The sequence below is a fragment of the Anser cygnoides genome, chromosome 2 (genome assembly GCF_040182565.1).
Source record: "Anser cygnoides isolate HZ-2024a breed goose chromosome 2, Taihu_goose_T2T_genome, whole genome shotgun sequence".
NCBI lineage: Eukaryota > Metazoa > Chordata > Aves > Anseriformes > Anatidae > Anser > Anser cygnoides.
Genome location: NC_089874.1, coordinates 117,416,025 through 117,440,988, shown reverse-complemented (window position 1 = coordinate 117,440,988; position 24,964 = coordinate 117,416,025). Strand labels below are relative to the sequence as shown.

General features: G+C 40.1%; 1 protein-coding gene across 4 annotated transcripts in view; it reads left to right on the top strand.

Moving 5' to 3' along the window:
* The first annotated feature begins 6,833 nt into the window (after nt 1–6,833).
* B4GALT6 (beta-1,4-galactosyltransferase 6) overlaps nt 6,834–24,964 on the top strand; it is a 28,259-nt gene continuing 10,128 nt past the window's right edge. Inside the window, exons 1-4 of one of the 4 annotated variants that reach the window (XM_066992896.1) lie at nt 6,834–7,376; nt 18,330–18,446; nt 18,808–18,921; nt 24,546–24,670. In XM_066992896.1, coding sequence (XP_066848997.1) covers nt 7,262–7,376; nt 18,330–18,446; nt 18,808–18,921; nt 24,546–24,670 — 471 coding nt within the window. In that variant the 5' untranslated portion in view covers nt 6,834–7,261. Of the gene's footprint in view, nt 7,377–11,502; nt 12,835–12,886; nt 14,745–18,329; nt 18,447–18,807; nt 18,922–24,545; nt 24,671–24,964 lie in introns of those variants that run through there. The other 3 variants (XM_066992897.1, XM_013183581.3, XM_013183579.3) reach the window with 3 other exon arrangements.

Genomic DNA, 24,964 nt, shown 5'->3' with positions numbered 1-24,964 from the left:
ATCCATCTCTCTTCATAATGTACTTTTACAGCAGTAAAAATAATTTTACTTACACATTACCTATGAAGATTTCAAGCAACCGTGCATGCACCATCAATACATGATCTAATGCAAGATACTATATTTGCTGCATAAGCAACTTGTTGCATCCATAGCACTGAAAAGTTTATAAATTGCTTAATCGCATGATTATAATCCTTATACTAAGTATTAAATTAACTTTTTAATATACAATGACAGCATTGGTTAAGACAATGAACGTTTTGCCAGAGTAATGATTTTTTATTTGTGATTCTGTATATTTCATAGACTGTTATAACAAAACCTAGTTAACTGAGGTTCCTTAAACATATAGCAGCTAGATTATGCACTTCTTTCTCTCTTTGGTTAGGTGAGAAAGCCTAAAATTATATGGTGGAATTATCCTCTTTATATAATTGCACAAGTCTCTAATATCAATAAAGGGCTGCACAAGATTATATGTTCTGTGGCTCCTCTGTTCTGTGCTATGGGTACAAATGCTAGGCATGTACAGCCACAGAGTTAGCTGATATGTAAAGATATGATAATTACTTATTTGATCATATGCTACCCTTAAATGTCTATCTACCTGTTCCTACTGATTTTGGTAAAAGACTTGTCTGTAAATCCAAAGGCGACAATTAATTCTTTTCTTTACCTTGTCTCCATTTATTTGCCCCTTTCAATACCACAAAAGTTTGTTAGTAATAAAAACTACCAGCTCCAAAAAGACTCTGAGAAATTGAACACAACTACTCTGTCGTTGGAAAGATAAGACGGGAGATTTCCTTATCATCATCAAAATACAAACTTTACAAAAGTTAGAGGACACCAAACTTCAGCCCTGCAGAAACAAGAGTCTGCAAAACACTTTTGTTCTGTAGTGGAATAGATGCACATCCATGCAAACAGATGTATATTCCTGAAATTCTACAACTGCCAAATTGTTGCCAGAAGTTTACTGTTGGATACTCACCTGCAAAATTAGGGAAATAAGAATTGAAATCCTCTGCAATGACATTCTCAACTTCAGACACATTTTCCAATAAAAGTTTACCAAAGCTAGTATGTTCCCATACTTTTCTGTTAATCAGCTTGTCTTGTTGATAGAAAATTCTTTATGAATTCTAAAATAGCAATATTTTAACTTCATTTTTAGCTATTCTTAACTATTACTGAAATGATTTTAGTTTGGGTTACCAGCAATGTTAAAACAGCATGCGATCCTAGAGTGAATGTCTTAATGAAAATTAACAGTTGTCATGCCACGTCTGTACGTAGTTGTGTAAGGAGCTGAATGGGTTAGCTCTAGAATGGACAATGCTTGTGACCTATAGATGGAAGATTAATAATATTAGAAAAAGTTGCCTTTCATACTCTTTCCTGAACTAGTAACTGAGGCTTTTCATAGGAAATAGCATCTGGATCTACTTCAAGCCAAAAAAAGCAATATTAACCAAAAAAGCTAAATATGAGTGAAATATGAACATAATAGTTATCTAATACTATAACGGAAGATAAAAGAGGAAGGAATGTTGGAAGTAAAGAATACAAGGCTATACCCGATGTTTCATTTTTTCATTGCATCTGTGAGAGAAAATAAGTTCGTTCATAAGCCCTTCTTGCTGGGTAATACTTTCTTATGGTATCAGCTACAACATACTTAAAATGAATTTTTGAATAGAGAACTCAGAGATGGTAATTAATAAAAAAATAAGTTTTGTGTCCAAAGTTATACTACTAGAAAAAAATCCAACACATTCTCATAGTATTTCCAATATGACATTTGATTTAATAATGGGATTATAACTGATGTAAAAAGGTTAGGTCACATGACCCCTAATGAGTACATCACTCTAGTTCTCAGCATGTATTGGTGTGAGATTAATGTGTTCGTGTGCCACAAAGGGGTACACTAACTTTCCTTGCTAGGTCACCCTGAAACAATTTGGTTTAATCTTTAAAAATCTTAATTACCATAACCTCACACAGCCTGTGAATTTTCTTCAAACAGTCTGACGGGTTCTTGTGCTTCTTACTCTGAGCTTTTAACCCGACATATTTTAACTATTTGTTGACCTTGCAATAAGGATTACATATCAATTATTGCACAAGATCTTGAAATACTGCTGCCCTACATGTCAAAAATGTTACTAAAAATTCAAGCTTCTAAGTAAATAAAAAAAATAAATAAAAAAATAAATAAAAAACAGGTCATTATGAACAATACTAACAAAGTAACTATTAGTATTAATAATGAAATCATGTTATGCTCCATTTACCAATTTTTATTTTTACCATTTAGGAAAGCAGAAAAGGCAAGGAATAAAACCAAAGATGTGATGGCAAAAGGTTTAAGAAGCAAAGCCATAGGGAAGATTTAATGGAATTCCCGTTGGTGAGGTGATAGCTGACTGTGTGTTTATGCATGTGGATCAAGGGGGTGTTTGGATCTTGTGGCTTGGCAGCAATACCTCTGGCTTGTTTGGGGGATCACTGTTGAGTGGGAGACGGATGTTACAAATGTGTGAGAAAGCACCATTTTTCTTGATGGGCTATTAACTACAACCTAAATAAGTCAGTTGGACTGGCTCAGCTGAAAATGGAGAGAAAGTGTCAGTCACCAGAGGGCAATTAAACATGGTTATTAGAATTTAAAGGTAGGGTATAAAGAAGAGACAATGGTGTTGGTGTTAATGACTAAATTTGCAGAAACAAAGAAGACAATGCAAAAGCTGCAAGATTTATGTAGCACTTTAGTATTCTATTGTTAATAAAAAAGGTTCTTTAAATGGATAAATGACAAGAAAAAAATGTGGCAGAGTCACACGATCTTTCTGTCTCAACGATATACAACATGGAATTGGCCAGGTAAAAAACAAATTAGCAATGTGTATAGGAGTGGAAAGACAAAGACAGGATCATTATATTGAAAAATAAAAATAGCTAGTTAATAGCTCATAACAGGACAACAGCTGATTCAAAGACAGATATGAGCAGTAAGAAATAACATAAACATACAGCAGTAAATGACCTGAAGAAAAAAAAAAAAATTAGCACTGCAGAATGTAAAACTGGATGTTATACGGACAGCACATTTATACATGTATTGTTTGAACCCCCAACTCTAACAAAATTATTTAAGCAGAATAAAATAAACCAGCCATACTTTAGGACATAGAGTCTTAGAATTGTTTAGGTTGAAGAAGACCTCCAAGAACATCAAGTCCAACTGTTAACGTAGCACTGCCAAATCTATCACTAAACCATGTCCCTAAACACCACACCTACATGTCTTTTGAAGACCTCCAGGGATGGTGACTGAACCAGTTCCCTGGGCAGTCTGTTATGATGCTTCAGAACACTTTCAGTGAAGAAATGTTTCCTAATATCCAACCTAAACCTCCGCTGGTGTAACTTTAAGCCATTTCCTCTTGTCCTATCGCTTGTTGCTTGGGAGAAGAGACCGTCCCCCACCCCACTACAATCTCCCTTGAGGAAGTTGTAGAGAGCTCAGGGTCTCCCCTGAGCCTCCTCTTCTCCAGACTAAACAATCCCAGCTCCCTCAGTTGCTCCTCATAAGACTTGTTCTCTAAACCCTTTCCCAGCTTTGTTGCCATCCTCAGTGTCCTTCTTGTAGTGAGGGGCCCAAAACTGAACATGTATGACAAATACAGAGCAATCTCCAACCTACACAATGTGATTTCTTGAGTTTGGCCTGGTTTTACTAACCAATTAGAACAAAAAGGTAAAAGGGTTGATAGCTAAAAACAAAACAAACAAACAAACACACACACAAACAAACAAACAAACAAAAAAAAAAAAACAGAAAAAGATGTGAGCCTTAACATGTAATGTAAGTTCTGAGTTGTTATTGTTTGTCATGGTTTTGCACTTGGAATTTGAAGGTACTTTATATCCTCCTCCATAGGAAAGGGGCTGAAATATTTGACATAAAGGATATTCTTTCCAAGAGAACTGGGCATTGATATCTTTTTTTGGTAGTGTGAGTCCATTCTACTGTACATTGGTTAGTTCAGTTTCACTCGTACTTCTTGTGCCATCACTTGTTGGATTGGATAAAATATAAAATATGAACTTTTGGAATGATTGATAGATGTGTTGAGGAGGACATTGATTATTGTGTCTTCAGTGTCGTTGATGGTATTCCAGTTATTGCCATAGTAAGATCTTGTTTGATTTCACGTTTGCCGATCGTAGAAAAATCACTTTTAGATTCTTAGATTGAAAACAGGAATGAGGAAGAAGGTTTATTTATTTATTTATTTATTTATTTTGAAATATCTTCTTCCAGAGTAAGCTAAAATTCTTTAAGAACTTTTCTGTGCAGGATGACATATGGCAAAAACCAATACATATTCAATGGAATTTCTCCTTCTTACTGTAAGTAAATTCCAATATTGTAGCTTATTCAAAGAAGTGGTCAAATTATTGGGGGGTAATTTCTTCAGTGAAGAAATTAAAATTCAAAGAAGATGGAGTGTGTTGTAAGTATTCTTTTCAGAGCTGCTACCTGGGCCTAGCCACCTCCTATGACCATGTATGAGTCATGCTGCTGCTCCTGCAGTGTCCTGCTGCTGGAGATTCAATTAAATGTGATACATCCATCTCCTGAACTTCCATTTTGACATTCTTCCACATACATCTCTACACATTTAAGTTATTATTCCACAGGTTTTCTCAAGATCGTTACACTAGCATTTAAAGTCCTGCAAAATGTTCCTAGTGGTCTAAACAGTTAAAACACTATTAATACCGTTGAGCTGAAGACATGCCACTTGCTTTTAGTTAAGCAGAGCCAGTGATTTGTACAGCACCACTTATTGTTCCTCCACAGAAAAGTTAGGACTAATCTTAAGATGTCAAGTAGTATAAAACTCACTCTTGTCTCTGACAAGTTTCAGGATTCTGCAAGTTGTCATTGTACTGATATTCTACTGCCCTTCTCTATGTTTACAGCATATTAAAAAATCTTCTAAAGCAATATATATATATAAACACAAATAAAAGTACAATAACAGAGAAGCATGACAATTAATAATGCATCTAAAATAGATTCTACTTTAATGTGAGACAGTAACAAGACATAAAGATACAGTATGTTTTCTCATCATAAAACTAAGTTCATGCCCACAGGGACCCTCTATATTACAGCCAGCTGAAGCTTAAAATTTAAACCATGCATATATAGTTCAGTGTTGTATTTTATACTCTGCTCAATAAAACAATGACATAAATCAATTGCACAGCTGCTACTGGCATTTCAGAAACAATTTACTGACAAAATGAATCACCCAATCTATCCATCTATCCGATACCCATTGCAATAACATTCATCAGAATATTACTGACAAATCCGTTTCAGGGCTGATGGAGCAGATTTCTCTCTCTCTCTTACGGAAATACTTACTGGGAAATTCCTGTGTCTTTGCTCTGCATCAGAGGGACAATCAGGAAATTCCTCTGTGGCTACAAATAGTTACTGTGTATGCTGTATCTTACTGCACAGAGAAATGTCCCTTTTCAACATCTAGCAATACTGGAGTATAGTGTCTTTTGGCTGTATAACAAAGGTGTTTTAAATCAATATTTGGTTTCTTATTACTATCACTTATCTGCATCATTATTTCACTGATTAATCAATAACTCCATACTTCTAGCGGTGATGTTCATATCTTGATCGACTTAGGCTTTTTATACATATGATACAGAAATACTCATATGGAAGCCTGCAAAGTGTTTGGAAGCAGTTTGCTTGTGACTGAAGTGGAGGAAGCGATAAGGTTGTCCCTACAGTCAGAAGGATAAAATCTATCTGGCCATGAGATGTGGTGGGTGAACAAAATAATTGTCTTGATTTCTCTGAAACAAAATGAAGTGAGGCCTATTGCATAAAAACCATAGCGCAAGGACAGTGACTGAGGCAAAACTGTACTTGGAAGGGGGTTAATTCCTTATTTCCGTGCTTTTTACCCTATGCCTGAATAAACTGAACATATTTTAACGATAGAGACGGATTCTCGTGGAACCCGCTGCTGCTGTCTCAGGTGCACTCGGGCACGTCCTGGCTGCCTGCCAAGCCCTTGGCACCCATCTTCCCGTCACCGCGAGCGGGCTGGGGAGGAACGGGGAGATCCCTGGACGGACCCTGAGCGGACCCAACCCCTGGTGGCCAGCGTCGGTTGATGCTGCAGGAGCCATTACTTGACGTGGAGCTGGCCTCACACTTCTTAACACACATCTGCTATTAAATTGGCTGCACGGTAAGCTGCTCATGTTCTCCGAGTATGAATTATCACATACGACAATACCGAGGCGAGGGGCAGGGCGGTACCGCCCGCCCCGCCGGGCACCTGGGGACGCCCCCCCCCCATCCCCCGCCGCCGCCGCCCCCCTCACAGCCCCCTCAAAGCTCCAACGGCTTTTCCCGCCGCGCCATCACGTGACGCCCGGTGTGTGTGGCAGGGGTACCCTGGCGGCCCCCGTCCGGCCCCATCCAGGCCGCCCCGCGCCCCGCTCTCTCCCCAGCCAATGGGGAGGGCGGGTTTAGCATCTCCCTGCCTTCCCATTGGGCCGCAGCAAGCAGCGGCGGCAGCGGCGGCAGCGGCAGCAGCAGCATCGCGGCGGCACCGCCGGCGCCCTCCCGGCCCCCCTCCGCTGGAGCGCGGGGCGGGCGGGCGGGCGCGCGCTTCCCGCCGCCGCAGCTCTGCAGTCTGCTGCCGCCGCCGCCGCCGCGCCGGGGCTCGCGCACGCTCCAACCGCCGCAGTGGCCGCGTCTCGGCGGGGCGGGGCGCGGAGGCGGTGCGGTGCCCGCCCGCGGCGGGGATGCTGCCGCCGCTGCCCGTGAGGGGACGGCGGGCGGCCGCGGCGCCCGGCGGCGTGAGCGGCCCCCGAGGAGCCCCTTGGCAGCGCTAGGGCCGGGGGGTGTGTGTGTGTGGGGGGGGGTGGGCGGCTCCGGCCGCCACCTGCTCGGCAGCGGAGGCGCAGCGCCAAGGCGGGGGCGGCCGGGCCGGCCGCAAAGGGCCGCTGCCCTTCCTCCTCCTCCTCCTCCTCTTCCTTCTCCTCCGGACCGGGCGCTGGGCACCGGCCCCCGCTGGCGGGGAGGCGGCGGCAGGGAGGGGGAGCGCGGAGCCCCCCCCGCCCCCGTCCTCGCCCGAGCCCCTGCGAGGCGCCGCCGGCATCGCGAAGGGGGCGGCCGGCTCTGCCCCACGGAGGGAGGATGCCCGTGCTCCGCAAGGCGCTGCGCGTCTCCAATCGCTCCATGCTCGCCTTCATCTTCTTCTTCTCCTTCTCCTCCTCCTGCCTCTACTTCATCTATGTGGCCCCCGGCATAGGTGAGTCCGCGGGGCTGGTCCCCTCTGAGGGGACGAGGCGAGGGGCGGGGGGGGGGGGGTGGTCCGCGGTCCCTCAGCAGCCCCTCAGCAGCCCCTGGGCACCCCCGGGCATCCACGGCCGCCTCCCCCGTCCCTCCCGTGCCCACCCCGCGGCCCTCGGGGCGAAGCGCGGCCCCCTGCGGCCGCTGAGGGGGGCTCCGGGGCGGGGGAAGGCTGCGAGCGGCCAGCGCGGCGCTGCCGGCCGGTGTTAACCTTGCATCTTTGTTCTGTCGGTTTCCAACGCTCTAGAAGATTCAGCTGCCGGCGAGAGGTAGGTTGGTGCTGCTCTTGCCCTCCCCCCGGCCGGAAAATTGAGGCGTAAAAAAAAAAGCTGCTCGCCGTTTCACCGTGTTAGGAATTAATGGCAGAAGCCAGGGAAGAGCTGCGGAATTGCCTGCTGGAGCCGCGTGAATGCGTCTTTTAAGTCATGAGTGACTGCGTTCATAATAAAGCACACGTGAATGGAAATTGGGAATCAATTAGAATACTTGTCATTTTCGTCTGTCAGTGGGATCTCTCTTCACAGGCTTTACAGTTGCTTAGCTTCCGCTTCTGAAAGCACTGCTGCAGTGGGGAGACGAGCTGTGTAAGAAATGCTACATAAAATAACTGGAAGTCTGGGTCAGATTTGAAAAAAAAACACACATCACAAAGCACTAGTCAATGTGCTGTTTTCTTAGGTCACTCTTATGTTGTTTCTGGGAGGGCATCGGGCTTTTTCTCTCTGAATGATCCTTTCAGAACAAGTTAGTGTTAGCCCTGAGATTATCTCAAGTATTCTGTGTGGTGCTCCATGTTTCACTGCGTTGTGTGTCTGTTGGCTAGGCTGTGTTTCCCCTTTTTCCCAGGGAATGTTGACACTTTCTCCTGCACGTCTGACTCCCAAAGTATCTGTATATCTATCTCACTGTATTTCCTCAGTGCTTAAAACTCCTCTCTGCAGTCATTGTAACGAAATGTCCACACTAATTAGGTGGCTGAATCCCTGCAGTAGTTTTTCCTGCTGACTGCTGTTTAGCTTCCTCATGTTCATAATCTGTGTAGCTTGTAAACCACTTCAGGGTGCAGCTACTTTACCCATACTTACCTAATTCATTCCTGTGATGGAATGATGCTGCCAGGGTCCATTTAGACGTATCAGTTCTCTGAGACACTTGCGTAATATCGTAATAGACTGTAAATACAAGCACTTGGCGTATGATTTAGAAAGCAAAGTGCCATTTCCACATTTTTGTAATAAAACTATTAACACATAATAGGTGTAGCTGGCGTTTTACTGCAGAATCATTTTAATATTTCTTCTTCACTGGATATTGTCTTAGCAGCATTTGTACAGTACCTTGTTCAGAATCAGAGCCTCTAATAACAAGACTCTCTTAACTGACTTCATCTTGCTATCGTATTAGATGTTTGTTTAGTTTTCTTTGTACCAGCAGTGAAATGAAATCAACAGAACGCACCAACGGAATTCTTGGGGTCAGTTACTTGGGCCTGGTCAACATTTAAAAACAAAATACAACATACTCACTTAAAAAGGTCTCTCTTGCTCTCTGAGATGTATATACAGTGGTCAGCCCTTACAAGCTGTAGTTTTACAATACAAAAATCTTCAGTAGTTAGATGCGTTTGTGAGATTACAGCTCTTTCCAGCTACTGTTCAATGGTGTGCTGCCCCGTGTATGCAGTTGTGAACTCATCCAGCTTAAACAAATAAAAACCCTACAACATTTTGTCTCTGATACTTCTCAAATACAGTTCAGAATGCTGCTGTCCTGAGCTGTTCTTACTGGGGTAGTGGATGTATAAAATGGTACAGGAAAGGGCAACAGGAAAATCTTACGCTGGTAATCTAAGCGTGTCAGTTTGCAGATGTGATGATTTCCCCGGAATTTGCTCCTTGAAATTGCACAATAGAGGGAAACAACATCAAATACTGTCTTAAAATAAAACCAACAGCCATCCTGGCAATATCCTTGGAGGGGAATTGTGTGGGTCAGCAGTGTGTTGGAAAGTGGGAGAAGTATAAGTGGGTTATGGAGCAGAATGGCTTCCTGAAATGACAAAACTGAGTGAAAATTTGAATTCTTACTGGGCTGCTGGAGTGGAATTCCCTCCTAGCATGCAGTTCGTGGCTTTTCAAAGGGAGAAGATGTCTGCGGAAGAAAGTCCTTAGCACTAGGAGAGTTTTCAAAGAGGCTAGCACATTGTCTCTGTCCTTCATGCTCATTAGAAGATAGTATTGCTGCGTTTTGTAATGAAACTGCAGGTTTTGTGAATTTGAAATACTGCTAATTTCTTTAGAGGGAAAAATCTCAACTGCTTATTTTAATGTTTTTAATTATTTTAAATTGTAAATATTTGCACAGTAATTATATGTATATCACATTTTTTTTTTTTTGTAGAAGGTTCGCAGAACATTAGTTCTTTGGGAAATAGAAATGTTTATTATCCTGTATATTTCAGACTATGGGGAGAGGAAAAGCATTCAAAGTTCAGGTTTTCAGATGCAGTGTTGGTTTTGAGACTAAGACATATAATATTCCACATAATACAATACAGGGCTTACATGGTTGAGAAGAATTCATGTGCTATGTTGTTCCTGCACCTTCCTTCTCCTCTTCCCCAAGAACAGAAGATGGGGTGGGGTAGAGATGGCTGCAACCTTATCTCAGCACCACCTCTCGTTTTGGTAATCAGAGGAGCTTGAACACTAAAGCAGATTGATCTGTGAGTGCTGATTAGAGAAGAAAACTACTTTTTCCAAATGAATGTTAAAAAAAAAAAAAAGCATTAGATAGCAAAATGAAATGGTAGAAAAAATATGTTTAAAAGTTAAAAATTTCCTTTTAATGTGTAATTGAGATGTCTGTGTGTTAGTCTCATGTATCTGATGGAAGGAAGCATTGCTTCTCCGGAAGGACCGTTTTTCTGACAGTGTTTCATCTGGTGCTCCTTCTCCAGTACTTGAAATAGAAGATACAAGCTGAAGTCACTGATTTTGAATTAATTAATGAAGATGGCATGTGATTCTGAAACTTCCTTGGAAGTTCCAATTATCTCTACATATTGCAAGTAGTCTGAGGAACCTAGCTGAGAGCAGGAATCTTTGGCAGCAATCAATTCTTATTCAGTGCTGCAGATACTGGTACCGATAAAAGCATCTTGAATAGTCAATGTGTGGTGCTGACAGTTATTCAAAACGCATTTAGCTTCACATTTACACCATGGAATGTCCCCAAAGATGAGGAGAATTGGACAATGTTGGAAGGCCATGGTGAGAGCATTAAGAGAGAGCATTTACTGATCTTATTTCACTGCCAAGGCAATCTGAGAATTCCCAGAGATTTTTTTTTTCTTACTATGCTTTTCAACATTTCTATCAGCATCATAACTGAAATCACACTGGACAATATAATTGGTTTCAGAAAACAATCTCTTGTTACTGGGTTGTTTTTTTCCATCTGACTCCAGCAGGGGACTTTTACCAGCACCTTACAGCTCTCAATATTGTAGTGAACTGCAGTCTTGCTTGGCCAAGTGCACGCAGTAGTGCTTCTGAGGACTAGTTAGGAAGCAGTGCAGGGATCAGGGAAGATGCAGTCTGGTTTTGGCATCAGTAACCAGAAATCCTGAACAGTAGAATGAGACTGAGGATGAAAAAACAGCTACTGTTTTCTCTTTCTTGGTCTTCTGCTTATCTTACTGAAACCTTACTCCTTCTCTGGCAATCTTAACCAAGGGGCAGCCGTGTTGGCTAGGTGGAACTTTGAAACATCTCCATCAGTTTCAGCTCACAAATTGATACATTTGATATCAAATTTTTTCTTCTATTCTGTATTAGGAAATCATTTTTCTAGTAGAAAATATGATATCACTCCTTTTTGAACTTAAGCAGAAATGGAGGAAAGAGCTGAAAACGCTTTCTGCAAGATATTTGGTAGCCAGTGCTTCCAGGTGCACAGCCCATAGATATGGGCACAGTCTCTGTGCTAATGTTCTTTTTCCTGGCATCTGTGGGGTTTTTTTTTTGATGTTTCCAAAGGCTTTCTGTTTGATCATGGAACAATTTACATCGGCAGGGACCTCTGGAAGTGATCTGATCCAGCCTCCTGCTGAAAGCAGATCCTATTATATCGGGTTGCTCAGGACCATGTCCAGTTGAGTTTTGCATATCTCTAGGAATGGAGATTCTGCACTACCTCTGAGCAACTTGTTCCAGTGTTTGACAACTCAGAGAAAATTGTAACACGTAACTGGAATTTCCCATCTTGTATCTTGTGTTCATTGCTTTGTCTCTTTGCTCTGTGTAGCTTCAAGAAGTGTTCAGTTTCATCTTCTGTATGCGTTTCCACTACAGAGCTGAAGACACCAAAAAATTCACCCTCCCCATAGCCATTTCTACTCACGACTGAACAAACCCATTTCTTTCAGTTTCTACTTGTATATCACATGCTTTCCTCTGGGCTTACTCTGGTATGTTAATGTCTTTCTTTTACTGGAATCCCCAAAGTAGCTGGAATGCCTAAATATGGCTTCACAAGTAGCCAAATAGAGGAGAATTGCTGCTCTTGAACTCGGGGCTATGCTGTTGTTTCTAATACAGGGCAGCATGCTGTTGACTGTGTTTGCTACAATCATGCACAGATGATTCTGACTTTTTTTTTTTAATAGAGCATGTGTCTTCAAGGCAATAAGTTTAATACAGCTCAAGGGCTGCACTGAAACAGGAATAATACAGCTAGTGTGTTTAAAACAGAATAAATCCTTTGTCTTCTCTGTTTATGCTGTGTGAAAGCGTCATCTGATAAACGGATGATGGGTGTTGCAGGATGTGGTAGATGTTCAGATTTCCTTTTCTTTGCTGCTGGCTCCTTTTACTGCTTTCTAGGAAATCCTTCTCATGGGTCTCTTACAAGTTTCTTGAGTGAGTGAAACTTGTCTATCCCTTTTCTTCGTAGTTTCTGCAGGAAAATGTCTGTGCTACAAACCTGATTGTTTGGAAGCTATTTTTGGCTTTATGTAGGTTCATCTGTTATCAAAGGTTTCATTTGGAAGAAATTATTTCAGAATTAGCTATTGAATTATTTTTGACGTGCTGTATAATCGACTAATAGTATCAGATTGGAGAGTAGAACAACAACAGAACAAAGTATCCTGAGTTGGAAGGGAACCACGAGGATCATCAAGTCCAGCTCTATAGCAAATATGTTAGAAGTGTTAGAAGTTATGTTGAAGATTGTATCAGGTGTCACACTTAAAATATTGCTAGAGAAAGCTTAATTATTGTTTGTTCTTCACCCATAAGTGGCAACTTGACCAATGAGATTTCCTCTTACTGGCTCTAATAAGCGGTTAAACTGACAGCTATTCAGTCCCTCACAGCCAGAGGACTCATCCATCGGGCATATTCTTCATGGCAGTGAGTATACAGACATTGTCTAGAGTATTAAAAAAACACTGCCACTAAAAACAATTTTGAAGCCCCTCTGTTGTAGCTGATGCAGACTTGTTCATCTGCACCATATGAATGATCCCTGTTAACATCCAGAAACATCTGTAGTTGTTCATATTTCTGACAGATTGAGGTGATCTGCACCTTTCTAATACGTTTTCCCTACAAGGAGGTATACATACACAGACTCAAAAGCAGTTCTCCCCATACCCATGAAATAAGTTTGGATTTATTCTGTGATTCTGTGATACAAATAATGCAAAATTGGTTTTAAAGATTCAGCAATAAGTCAAAAATTGGTTTCAAGGTATACACATTTTTGCATTTTTCTGATTGTTTCGTGTGCTTTAAAAACACATGTAGCAACAAACTTGTAACAATAAATAAAATCTTATGAAGCATTTAGTCTAAGTTGAACACTTCTATAGAATTTACCTATGCTCTGTAGATTTCAGTTTGTGAACAGGAACTAGTTTCCAACAGTCTTAGCTTACTTTGGTTATCCTCCTTTACTGCAAAGTTATTTATTAAATCTGCTTTAAAGTCTCTACTTTGTAGTTGTAAAAAATAATCCTAGAACCTAAATTCTTGACTGTGATGTTTTAGAAGCCATCTTAAGTTGAATTCTCCTTACTATATATTTAGATTAGTATTTAGAATTTAATGTGAACCTTGAGATGAGAAGAGATCCACATGAGACTTGTTCTAGAAATGTTGCCATGAAATGATTTCCCATTTACCGTTACTAGTTGAGATCTTTCTGTTAACCAGTTTGAATCCATCTCATTTTTTTTGCAGTGTGTTGAGTGTGCTTTTTGGAAGCCCTATGAAAACAGGTGTTGACTAGCAGATGTGTAACTTTGCAGGAAATGGTCATTTGGCAAGATCTGTTTTCATAAAGCAGTGTTTATAACATTTTAATTTTTGCAGTGTTTCTGGATTCTGTATAAAGTATACCCATCTGAGCTTATCAGTATTTTTTTTTTTTTTCTGAAGATCAGGGTATAACGTTGCTGGGGTTGCTCTGATCATCTTGTATCATGAGAAGAACATGATCTTATTGTATTTTAAGTATTGAGTGTTAACTTTTGGAATTGTACTTGAAATAAGGCTTTTTTATTATTTTAAATGAATGATCAATTTATGATCAAGTTTATGATTTCAAAATGAAATGTGTAATCTCCAAATCTGTTCATCTTTTCTTCTTTGGTATCTCGAAAGTCATAGTTTGTGGTCTCATTAATGCTTTTCTGACTGTCTTGTTGAAATAATCACAGCTCTATCTTCATCCGACTGTTCTTCAGAATGTCAGTCATTTGTCCAGAACTTTTGATGACTGACCTGTGGAGGTGCATCGCTGATCACTGATGTAGATCTGGATCAATTGTCAGTGAAATCTTTATCTGAACTAGGTATGAGTTCATGCTCAGACTGCAGTTGGATTAGGTGGAGCATTTTGTACAGTATTTGTTCCAAGGTATCCTGTATGGGCACTGCACTTCTGCTTACCTTGTACATTATGTGACAGCCTGGATTCTATACATTTCTTGAGTTAGGAGTGCTGTTTCTTGTTTACTATGGACCATGTGCAGTGAAATAAGGAGAATACGAAGAAAACTAGTTGTGAGTGGTTACATTGTGAAGTGTTTTGTTTGATTAAAACTGAAAATTTTACTTCCCGTTTTGTGCATTGTATTTCATTGTAACAGGCGTGGTGATTGGTACAAATGCAGCAAGATAATAGCAGAAGGAAATCTTCATGACAGCAAAGGCAGTGTTTCTGGAAGCCTGTGCCAAGCTCAGGGAGATAACCCATATTCAAGTACTACTGGCAATTGAAGAGGATTGCCGTGGAAGTTCTCAAACTGTAGTCCTCGGTATTCTGCTCTCGGTCTTGTTCCCTTAACATTCTTGCAGGAAAGACTTATTTTTCTCTGACATTTCTTGCTGTTGTAGTTTATCTGGAATGCTTTGCTGTCACAGCTGGGTGATCTGACACGTAAGCTATGCTCTTTTACGCAGGTCTTTGCTGACAAACCTGTGCTAATAGATCAGATTTATTTTTATGACTAAGTTAGTATCTTTGATTTCACATGATGCTCTTAGCTTCTAAAGTAATTAATTGGCAACTCAAGCATCTGCTATCACTTGAGCAGCTATTGAACAGCAAAAGAATATAAAGTCGGTCAGGCAGTGGCAAGGTGCAGTGCTTTATCAGTTATGAGGCTGGATACTGTGTAAGTTTTCTTTTCCCTGCTCTGTGCTCCAGTGCATCTATGAATAGATTAGCATAAAAGAGAGACAGCTGGGATATTATGCTAAGATAAGGTGTTGCTGTCTACTGCAGACCAGCTATGCCATTCAGGAGGACTGAATTATGAAAGGTACGCTGACACACAACTTCATTTTTCAATAGAAGAACCTCCTGTCACATGAGGATGTGAGAGAGAGGTTACAGTTGTGGAAGACTAAGTGTGATCATAAATTTGATAGTGGAAACTATGGGCCCTGCCCAGATTTGTTGCAAGGAATTCTCTGGTATAAAGCACAACTGCTGGAGTATTATCTTTCAAGTAGTGTTATCTTTATTATTTGTGGTAGAGTCCCAGGTAGCTGCTACAAAAGGTGTAGAGTAAGTGCATAGAAAGGAAGATACTGCATTGTGTTTATATATTTGGGTACAAGTTTATGGTGGTTTGGCAAACAGATCAGCCAGGAAGATGAGGTGTTCAATTGGCACGGACTCCAAGAATAGCTTGATTCAAACATGGCAAGGTTAGATCTTCTGATTAGCAAGTGCAGCTTAGGCCAAGGTGGCAGCAGGCTTTGTCTGGTCATTTTTTGGATTCTTATCTTTTTGTGATGCCTATTTTTTAGAGAAATGTCTTTTCTAGCTTTGTCTGTCACAAAGGTCTGATGTGTTTGTTCTCATTTATCTCCTTTTCCTCAGAAGCAGCAAATTTTCCTTCAAAAAGCAGCTTTCAAAAAGGGGAGCTGTAGGTGATTTTGCAGAAAATCTGTTCTATCAAGGTTTATGCCTGCCTTCTCATCTGGTCTAGAATAAAGTTTCTATAGGAATTGAGGGCAGTTATTATGGCCCTCTTGACTTTTCTGTGGACTTCTTTCAAGGTCTTAGTCTTAGTTCTGTCCTTAGTACTGTGTCAGGTTCCTAAAACTACAGCAGTAGTCTGTTAGGAAAATATTCCTTCCAGTGACTTCTGGAGTAAATATTTCCTTTCAAACAGGAGCAATGCTGGAGAATATGCTTGCTGACTACACGGTGTCAATAATTTCTGTCACTGTGTGTATAATAAGTGACATCCATCTGTATAACAGCTGAAGTGCATGCAGTCAATAGGTTTGGTAGCAGCCAGAAAAAAAAAATCCTAAGGCTAATGAACATGTAAGTAGAAGGAAAAGCACCAAACATTCCTGTTAGGAAAGGTAATATCATTCTTAGGAAGCTTGAAGGTAGAGACTTGTAGTGTTGCTAATGAAAAAAGGAACAAGAAGAAGCTAGTGAAATGACTTATGGGCTGTCTGAAAAGGTCTAAGCATAGAACTCCGGGGACAAACAATACCGAGGCTAATATACACCTATAAAAAGGCTCTTCATTTTGTCACGGCTTAGTAAATGGGTGTCACAGTTAATGCTACGTTGCCATGCTGCTTATGTTCAGACAGTGGTCATAGGTGTATGAAAATACTTTTTCTCTTGTAAAATCATAATCTGTGTTTCATTGTATAAAGAGGTATAAGGTTGCACAGTAACTGCTGTGGAGAAAAACACGAGTTTGACTTTGGGGAATAATTCTGGGAATGGACACTTCTGAAGGCAGAACTCACCAAAAGTTTGAATGTCAAGAACTCTTGAAGTTGTTGAGTTGTTGAGTTGTCTATTCTTGTATCTTTCAGAGGTGTAGATCTAGCTTATATATATATATATATATTTTTTTTTTTCCTGTTGCCCAAAATATATTTAAGTGAACCGTTTCCTACTTGCAACAAAAAATGTTTTGTCTAGAAGTGTTTGTGTCTTAATAGCAGAAATACACCCTGATGTGGGTCAGGTCGTACTCTAATTCAGGTTAAAATTGTGCAAAGAACAAAGTTAGATGTATCCTGATGTTCCGGGTCCAGCTTGGGTGGAGTTAATTTGTTTCCTAGCAGCTCATATGGTGCTATCTTTTGGATTTGTGACCAAAACAATGTTGCTGAACACCAGTGTGTTTTAGCTGTTGCTGAACAGCATTTGTACAGCATCTAGGCCTTTTCTGATTCCCATGCTGTCCTACCCCCAGCCAATTAAGTTTGGGGTGGGTAAGAAGTTGGGAGGAAATGTAGCTGGGACAGAGAACCCATAGTGACCAAAGAGAGATCCCATACTATACAGTGCTATGCTCAGCAAACAAAATTGTGTCGTGTCCCCCCCCCTCCCCCCAAAGTAGTGGTTGCTGACAGGACATTGGTGAGTTACTGTTTTTGCATCACTTTTTTTTTTTTTTTAATCTCTTCAGTTTATTAAACTATCTTAATCTTAGCCCATGAGGTTTTGTTCCACACCTTCCTTGCTTTTGTCCTTCCATTTTTTTTTTCCCCATCCCACTGAGGGATAGTGAGCGAGCCGCTGGTGGGGGCTTACCTGCCAGCCAAGGTCAACACACTACACCTGATAAATGGGAGTTAATGTTATGTCTCTGTAAACCTGCTATTCTGTAGTGTTAGGAAGTCTTCCAACTTTCTCTCTGTTTAGGACTGAGAGTTGTATTGAGATCAGATTTGGAGCTTTGAATAAAGGGCTAAGACAGAGGAATATTTCATAATGTTGCTATGAGTATCATAGTTAGTCAGAATGTTGATTTACTCACGCTTGATGCCTGTAATAAATATTTCACATATAATTATCAAGCATTAATACTTTAAGATTGGCAGTGATTTGTAGCAGTTGTATACTGAAACAGCTGTTGGGGGGTGAATAAATAGCAGCGCATTTTGATTGAAAGTTATGTTAACTAGTGAGTAAAAGGGGGACAGTTCTCTGGGACTAAAGAATTTCTGAATATTTGTTTTTTCTATCCAGTATTTCTCTGATGTATATATTTATGCATGTATGAGAGATGGATGGATAAGCGTCTCCACATGAACACTTTTTTATTGGTAAATTCAGTTGATTCCCTGCACTGGTAGTTGCTTTTGGTAAGCTAAAGAGAAATGAAGGCATCATATAAAGTTTATATTGACTTTTTATAATTTTATTTTTTATATAGACCTGTGACTGAGTTTATTGTATTCTCATTTTGTTGCTGTTACATTTCACTCTTTGTGAATCTTGGAGTATTAATGTTCACTAGCCATGAATTCAGACTGAGTAGTAAATACTGAACATGTTATAAATGGATGTTAGAATAATTTGGAAATACCTTATTTTAATTCAAATTCAAAATTGCTTTTTGTTTTATCAGCAAACACGTATCTCTTTATGGTGCAAGCTCGTGGTATCATGTTGAGAGAAAATGTAAAAACAATAGGACACATGATCAGATTGTACACTAACAAAAACACTACATTGAACGGAACAGGTAAGAATATTTCTTCTTTAATTTCATTTCAGAAGAGCTTTTTGGGGTGCAGGGGGGAAACCTGCAGAAAACAAACCTTAAAGGCATAGCTTGATCATGAAAGCCTAGACCCAAGCACTACTTTTCAGTAACTGGAGAGAAGACCAAAGAGTTACTGTATTTCAGTTCACTTTAGTAGGAAAAATGTCATAGCTGTAACAACGATACCTTAATTGAATTACTGTTAATGTGGTAAAAAGTTATTTAATCATGCTGCCTGGAATTGGCTACTTACAAAGTCAGCATTGTCACCTGCCTGATGATATGTTACAAAATCAGTGGATAACGTAGGTTTTTACAAAAATAAATTCTTCTTTTTAAGATTATCCTGAAGGAAACAATTCTAGTGACTGTGTCGCTCAAACAACAATGTATCTTCCAGAAAACTTCACTTACTCTCCTTACCAGGCTTGTCCAGAGAAGCTGCCTTACATGAGTAAGTTTTAAATTGACCTTAATGTTTATCTGGTAAATTGGATTGTACTTAAAACAAAATGTAATTACTTAAAATAATAAAAGTATGTAACAAAACTAAATTATTTCAACAGTAAGTATTTTAGTTACTCAACTTTGGGAATCAAATAAAAAGTTCTGACAATATCAACTGAGTAACCAAAGAAAGAGGATGGTGATTGTACCAGTTGAAAAATGCGTATAAATTAGTATTTCTAGGGACACTTTCAAGGACTCTGGCAGATGAATTCTGCCAAATTAGTTAATTCAAAATTGTACTGGCTTCTGCTAAACTGTTCCTCTTGAGTGTTAGTTTACTGTCCAGAAGTGGAGGGATAAGGCAAGTCAGGTGTTGATGAGTCTCATTTTATCACATAATCTTAAATCACTAATGCAAATGTGTTTGCACTGAAGTGTATTTGGAATTGCCAGAATAGGGACTTGCATTCTACTTTGGCATCCTTCCTATCAACGTCATTGGCTGTATGTAATTCTACCAGAATTTGCTTTTGGGTGTTCTTATTACTGCTCACTTTTCCATCATTTTTGATGGTGATCTCTTCATTTGTACTTACTGAGTTGTGCTGAATTTAATGAAAAATCATACTTTTAATAGAAAGTAATTCACTGGATAAGTTACCATTCAGCAAGGAGATATATATCCCACCCTTTGGTTTTCATGCATCCCTTTTTAATATGTATCTGTGTATTTATAAATAGAACTCCTTTCAAGATTATGTAATACAATGAAATGTTGCAAATGGTCCTGAGATGGTTGAAGAAAAGAGCTTCTTGAATCACATATATTTTGACCTACTCAGTAGTCTGTGGTTGTTACAGAAGTCAACTATATTTCTTCACACGACTAAATTCAATTTGCAAAATTTGTATCCTGGAATGAGTACGGTAAAATCATATTTTGTCCCAAGTACCTGTGCTCTTAAAATATGAGCAGCTAGTGGCTTCTGTATGACTCAGTCTTTAAGGTTACCATGCACGGGTTGAGCACTGCTATGCTGCTTCATAACTGCAACAAGATACCTCTACTTCAAGATAAAAGCAGTATGAAAGAATTTTTCATGTGTTCCGTAATTCAGAACCAGCATAATTTGAATACTGGCTTGATATGTAAATGGAATGCAGATGAGTTGTTTCAGTTATACGAAATAAAACTCTTATGTTAAGGTCATCTCAACTTTATACTAGTTTGCAAAAATCACTGCAAGTAGAAGTGGCTCTTAGTGAGCTATAAGAAATATACAGATCTTTAATATGATCACTTCAGTACCCTGGGATTAAATGTACCTTAACGGTTATAATAAATATTAGAAAAATCTATTAGTATTTAAAAAATAATCTTCAGTGGAAGTTCTCCAGAACTTATAGTTTCTAGCGTTCCATCAAGTGAATGGTTGAGCTTTTCCTAATATTCAACCAGCATTTACTCCCCTCTGACTCATTCTACCTACCCCCCCCCCCAAAAAAAAAAAAAAAGTTGGATTTCTCCTTGTGCTTCTCCTTGATGCTTGGAAAAGAGTTGGTTGCCATCTGTACAACAAAATACTGTGTTTTGGAAAAGACAAAGTTTTTGTCTGTCTTCTCATTGGTAGATAAACCAATTCTTTCAGCCTTTCTAGAGTGTGTAGTTTTAAAACTCTTGTCATTCTTGATTTTGTAGCATAGACTTTCTCTAATTTGATTTCCTTTTGAAATATCATACCCAGCTAAAGCCCTGGTAGGACTAAGGAAACAACACAAACCAGTAATTACCTTCTCTGTCTTTCATACAACAGCTGTTAATGTATTCCAGAATGAGGTTTGCCATTTTTGTGCAACTGCATTACAGTTTATTGTCTCATATTAATATGCAATCCATTATAAACCATCAAAATCTCTTTATGCATACTGTAGTGTAGTCAAGTATTTCCTGTTTTGTGTGTGCATATTTCATTTCTCCTAAAGTAACAATCCATATATACATGTATACATTTAATTTCACTCTGTTGGTTACAATATGTATCTGTAATTTGTTGAAATTATTTTTGTTTTCTGCTTCTGTTCTTCAAAATGGTTTCTGCTTCCTTTGCTTTCTCGTTTTATTTCTTTTTAGGTTTTATAAATAAATCTGTTTTTTATTGTAGCTTGACAGTAATGGAAGTAGTGAATATTAAATGCAGATACTTCCTTCTTCTGCCTGCCCTACCAACGGCAGTGAAAAACTACAGATACCTATTCACCCCTTTCCTGCGTACTTTGATAGTACCAATGTTTCAGGATCTACTATAGTTTACTATTTTTTAAGCAATCTGGAGGGAATTTCATCATCTTCCATCAAATTAAGAGTGTCTGCCATATCTAAATATTGTTTAACTGGTCCTGGCCCTGGCTCCTACTTTTTTTTTTTTACATTTAAATATTTGTAAGCATCTAGTCACGTCTAAGACTAAGATCTTAGTACTTCACATCTTAGTACTTCACATTGTGTATTTTGTGTATTGTTTGATTCCTTTTGTGGTGTAACAATTGATATTTATTTATCTTTATTTTTTCTGTTAGATTCTTTAAATCAATTGCATGGTTCTTGATGCTTCTCTGTCTCTTGGTAATTGAAATTGATTTAGTTTTTTTTTTTAAATTTAATTTGTACATGTTTATATTCTGTGTATCGGTCCTTTGTTACTTGCTCGTGTTTCTACTTCTTGTATGATTTCTTTTTCAGGTTATTGAAGAGTGTCAGTTACAACCATAATGATTATCTAGGTGGTTTTTTTTTTTTTTTTTTTTTTGTAGACTGTAGGTTTAGCTTGTTCTGCAGTATTTTTATACCCAGAGGATCAGAGGTCGGCTGAAGAGCACCTGAAGAACAGTACAAAGGAATTGCAACCATGTCATCCAATAAAACACTTTCATTAGGGTCCCAACTTAAGTGCCTCTACATGAACTCAGTCAGCATGGGAAATAAACAAGGGGAACTGGAAGTTCTGGTTAAATCTCAGGGCTGTGATATCATTGGCCTCAGTGAGACATGGTGAGATGACCTGCATGCCTGGAGTGCAGGGATAGATGGTTACAGGCTCTACAGGAGACACAGGCAGGGAAGGAGAGGAGTGGTATAGGCTTGGGAAGGAGTGGCTGGAGAGTTTCCCAACAGCAAAGGACCTGGGGGGCTGCTGACTGAACATGAGCTGACAGTGTGCCCAGCGAGCCAGGAAGACCAGTGGCATCCTGGCCTGCATCAGAAATAGCCTGGCCACGAGGAAGTGATTGTCCCCTTGTTCGTGGCACTGGTGAGAACATGCCTTGGATAGTGTGTTCAGTTTTGGGCCCCTCACTACAAGAAGTATGTTGAGTTGCTCCAGTGTGTGCAGAGAAGAGCTATCAAGCAGGTGAAGGGACTAGAAAACAAGAATTATGAAGAGTGACTGAGGGAATTGGGGTTATTTAGTCTGGAGAAGAGGAGGCTGAGGGGAGACCCCATCGCTCTCTCCAACTACCTGAAAGGAAGTTGCAGCAAGGAGGGTGCAAAGAGGGGTCTCTTTTCTCAGGTGACAGGTGATATGATGCAAGGAAATGGTCTCAAGTTGCACCAGGGGAGGTTTAGGGTTCGATATTAGGAAGAATTTCTTCATAGAGGAGGTGGTCAACCATTGAAATGGACTGTCCGGGGAAGTGGTGGAGTCTCCATCCCAGGAGGTATTCAAGAGATGTGTGGACGTGGTCCTAAGGGATGTGGTTTAGTGATAGTACTCAGTAGGTCAGGTTGATGGGTGAACTTGATGATCTTGCAGGTATTTTCCAACCCAGATGATTGTATGAATCCACACAGTTATTTTCAGGAACTGCCAGCTTGCCTTTTTCCTTTAAAAAAAAAAAATTGTTTTAGATCTGCTTTTAAAAGATTTCCTTATTGTGCTGTTCTTGATTCCTTTTTCCTTTCTATCCTTTCTGTTTTTATTTATTTATTTATTTTTTCAGTTCTGTGTTATCATATCAAAAACTAAAATGGCTCTTGCAGTATCTTCTGCTTTTTGTGGTGATTTCACACTGACAGCTAGCTAAGTTCTACCATGCTGCTCTCTCACTCACCCTCCTCAAAAGGACAGGGAGAGAAAATATGGGAAATGGGGGCTGCAGTCAGTCCATAACACTTTGTCTCTGCTGCTCCTTCACAGTCACTCCCACGGGGTCCCTCCCACAGGATGCCGTCCTTCCCAAACTGATCCTGAGGGAGCTTCCCACAGGCAGCAGCTCTTCAAGAACTGCTCCCACATGGCTCCGTACCATGGGGTCCATCCCCCAGGAGCAACCTGCTCCAACACAGGTCCCCCACGAGCGGCAGCTCCCCCCAGACCCCCTGCTCCTGCCTGGGCTCCTCTCCACGGGCTGCAGCTCCGGCCCGGGGCCTGCTCCTGCGGGGGCTCTCCATGGGCCGCAGCCTCCTCCAGGCCACATCCACCTGCTCCACCGGGGGCTCCTCCACGGGCTGCAGCGTGGAGATCTGCTCCGTGTGGGACCCATGGGCTGCAGGGGGACAGCCTGCTCCACCAGGGGCCTCTCCACAGGCCACAGGGGAACTTATGTTGCGGTGCCTGGAGCACCTCCTGCCCTTCTGCACTGACTTCGGCATCTGCAGGGCCGTTTCTACTTTTTCTCACCCCTTTCTCCCAGCCTCTGTTGTGCAGTTGCACTGTTGTGTGTTTTGTTTTTTTCCCCTTTCTTTAATCTGCTCTCCTAGAAGCCCAACCAGCGTCTCTCCCTGGCCTGGCTCTGGCCAGCAGCGGGTCCCTTTGGAGCCAGCTGGAGCTGGCTCTGATCTGACACTGGGCAGCTGCTGGGCTCAGCTCACAGAGGTCCCCCCTGCATCCCCTGCCACTACGAAAACCTTGCCACATAACAAACAAACAGTTATTTCTGGTATTCTCCAAAAATTTCAGTCTTTCAAAAAGGTCTAGGTAGCTAGTCAATTCAGTGTCACAACGTCAAGCAATTACAAAATGCTTTCATTCTGGACACAAAAAGATCTCTTGCATGTGGTTACAGGGAAGAAAATGGTAGGAATTTCTTTCATTGTCTTTAAAATTTCAACCTTTACCAAAGACTTGAGTTTAAAGACAAAAAATAAAGAATGTTTTATGGTGTCTGTCAGATAGTTACTGTAAAATCTTTATTTGATGATCTAGTATTTTCTTGTAATAAGTACTAACCTGATTTTTTTGCTACCATATTGTAGTCTGTATTTAATATCTTGCTGAATTCTTCTCTGATCAGTATCCATTTGCAAATACTTTCCCTGTTGGGCTAATCAGTTCTGTCAATGGTAGTTTTCAAGTCTGTCCATTTGCTATAAATTGGTCTGATACAGTCAATGGTGAATTAATGGGTGAAGTCTGCATATGAAATAAATTTCTAGAATTTAAATTGCTGGATTTAGAGTGTAGCAAAGGTGTAAAAGCTGAACATTAAGAGGACTCCATGATTTTTTTTTCCTTTTATCTATATTGTAATGTAAATCAAATTTCCTGATTCTATTTGCCTGTGATATACCTTTTAAAGTTAGATCTATTGTCTTAATTGAAATTAATAAATATAAATTTTTCCTCTATTTAGGAGGCCTTATTGATGTCAATATGAGTGAAATTAGTTTTGATGAAATTCAGCAGCTATTTTCAAAAGACTTAGACATTAAACCAGGAGGACACTGGAAACCAAAAGACTGTAAGCCACGATGGAAGGTGAGATGTTTCTTTGCTTTTTTTTTTCCTGTTTGTATTCAACAATAGTTTACCATTGTACGCACTCAACCTTTTACCGCTACAGTTTTATATAACATGTAGTATACTACAGTGTATCTATTGTGCTGTGCTCAAGAAGACACTAGAGCTTGTAGAAAAACATGAAATGGATTTCCTTGTAGATATAAACTTTTCCAATGTTTGTATTGCTTAAAATGTAATTAGAAGCAAATGATCACAGAAGGAAAATCATATTTAACTTTTACATAAGAACTTTTTCTTCTTTTTTTAACT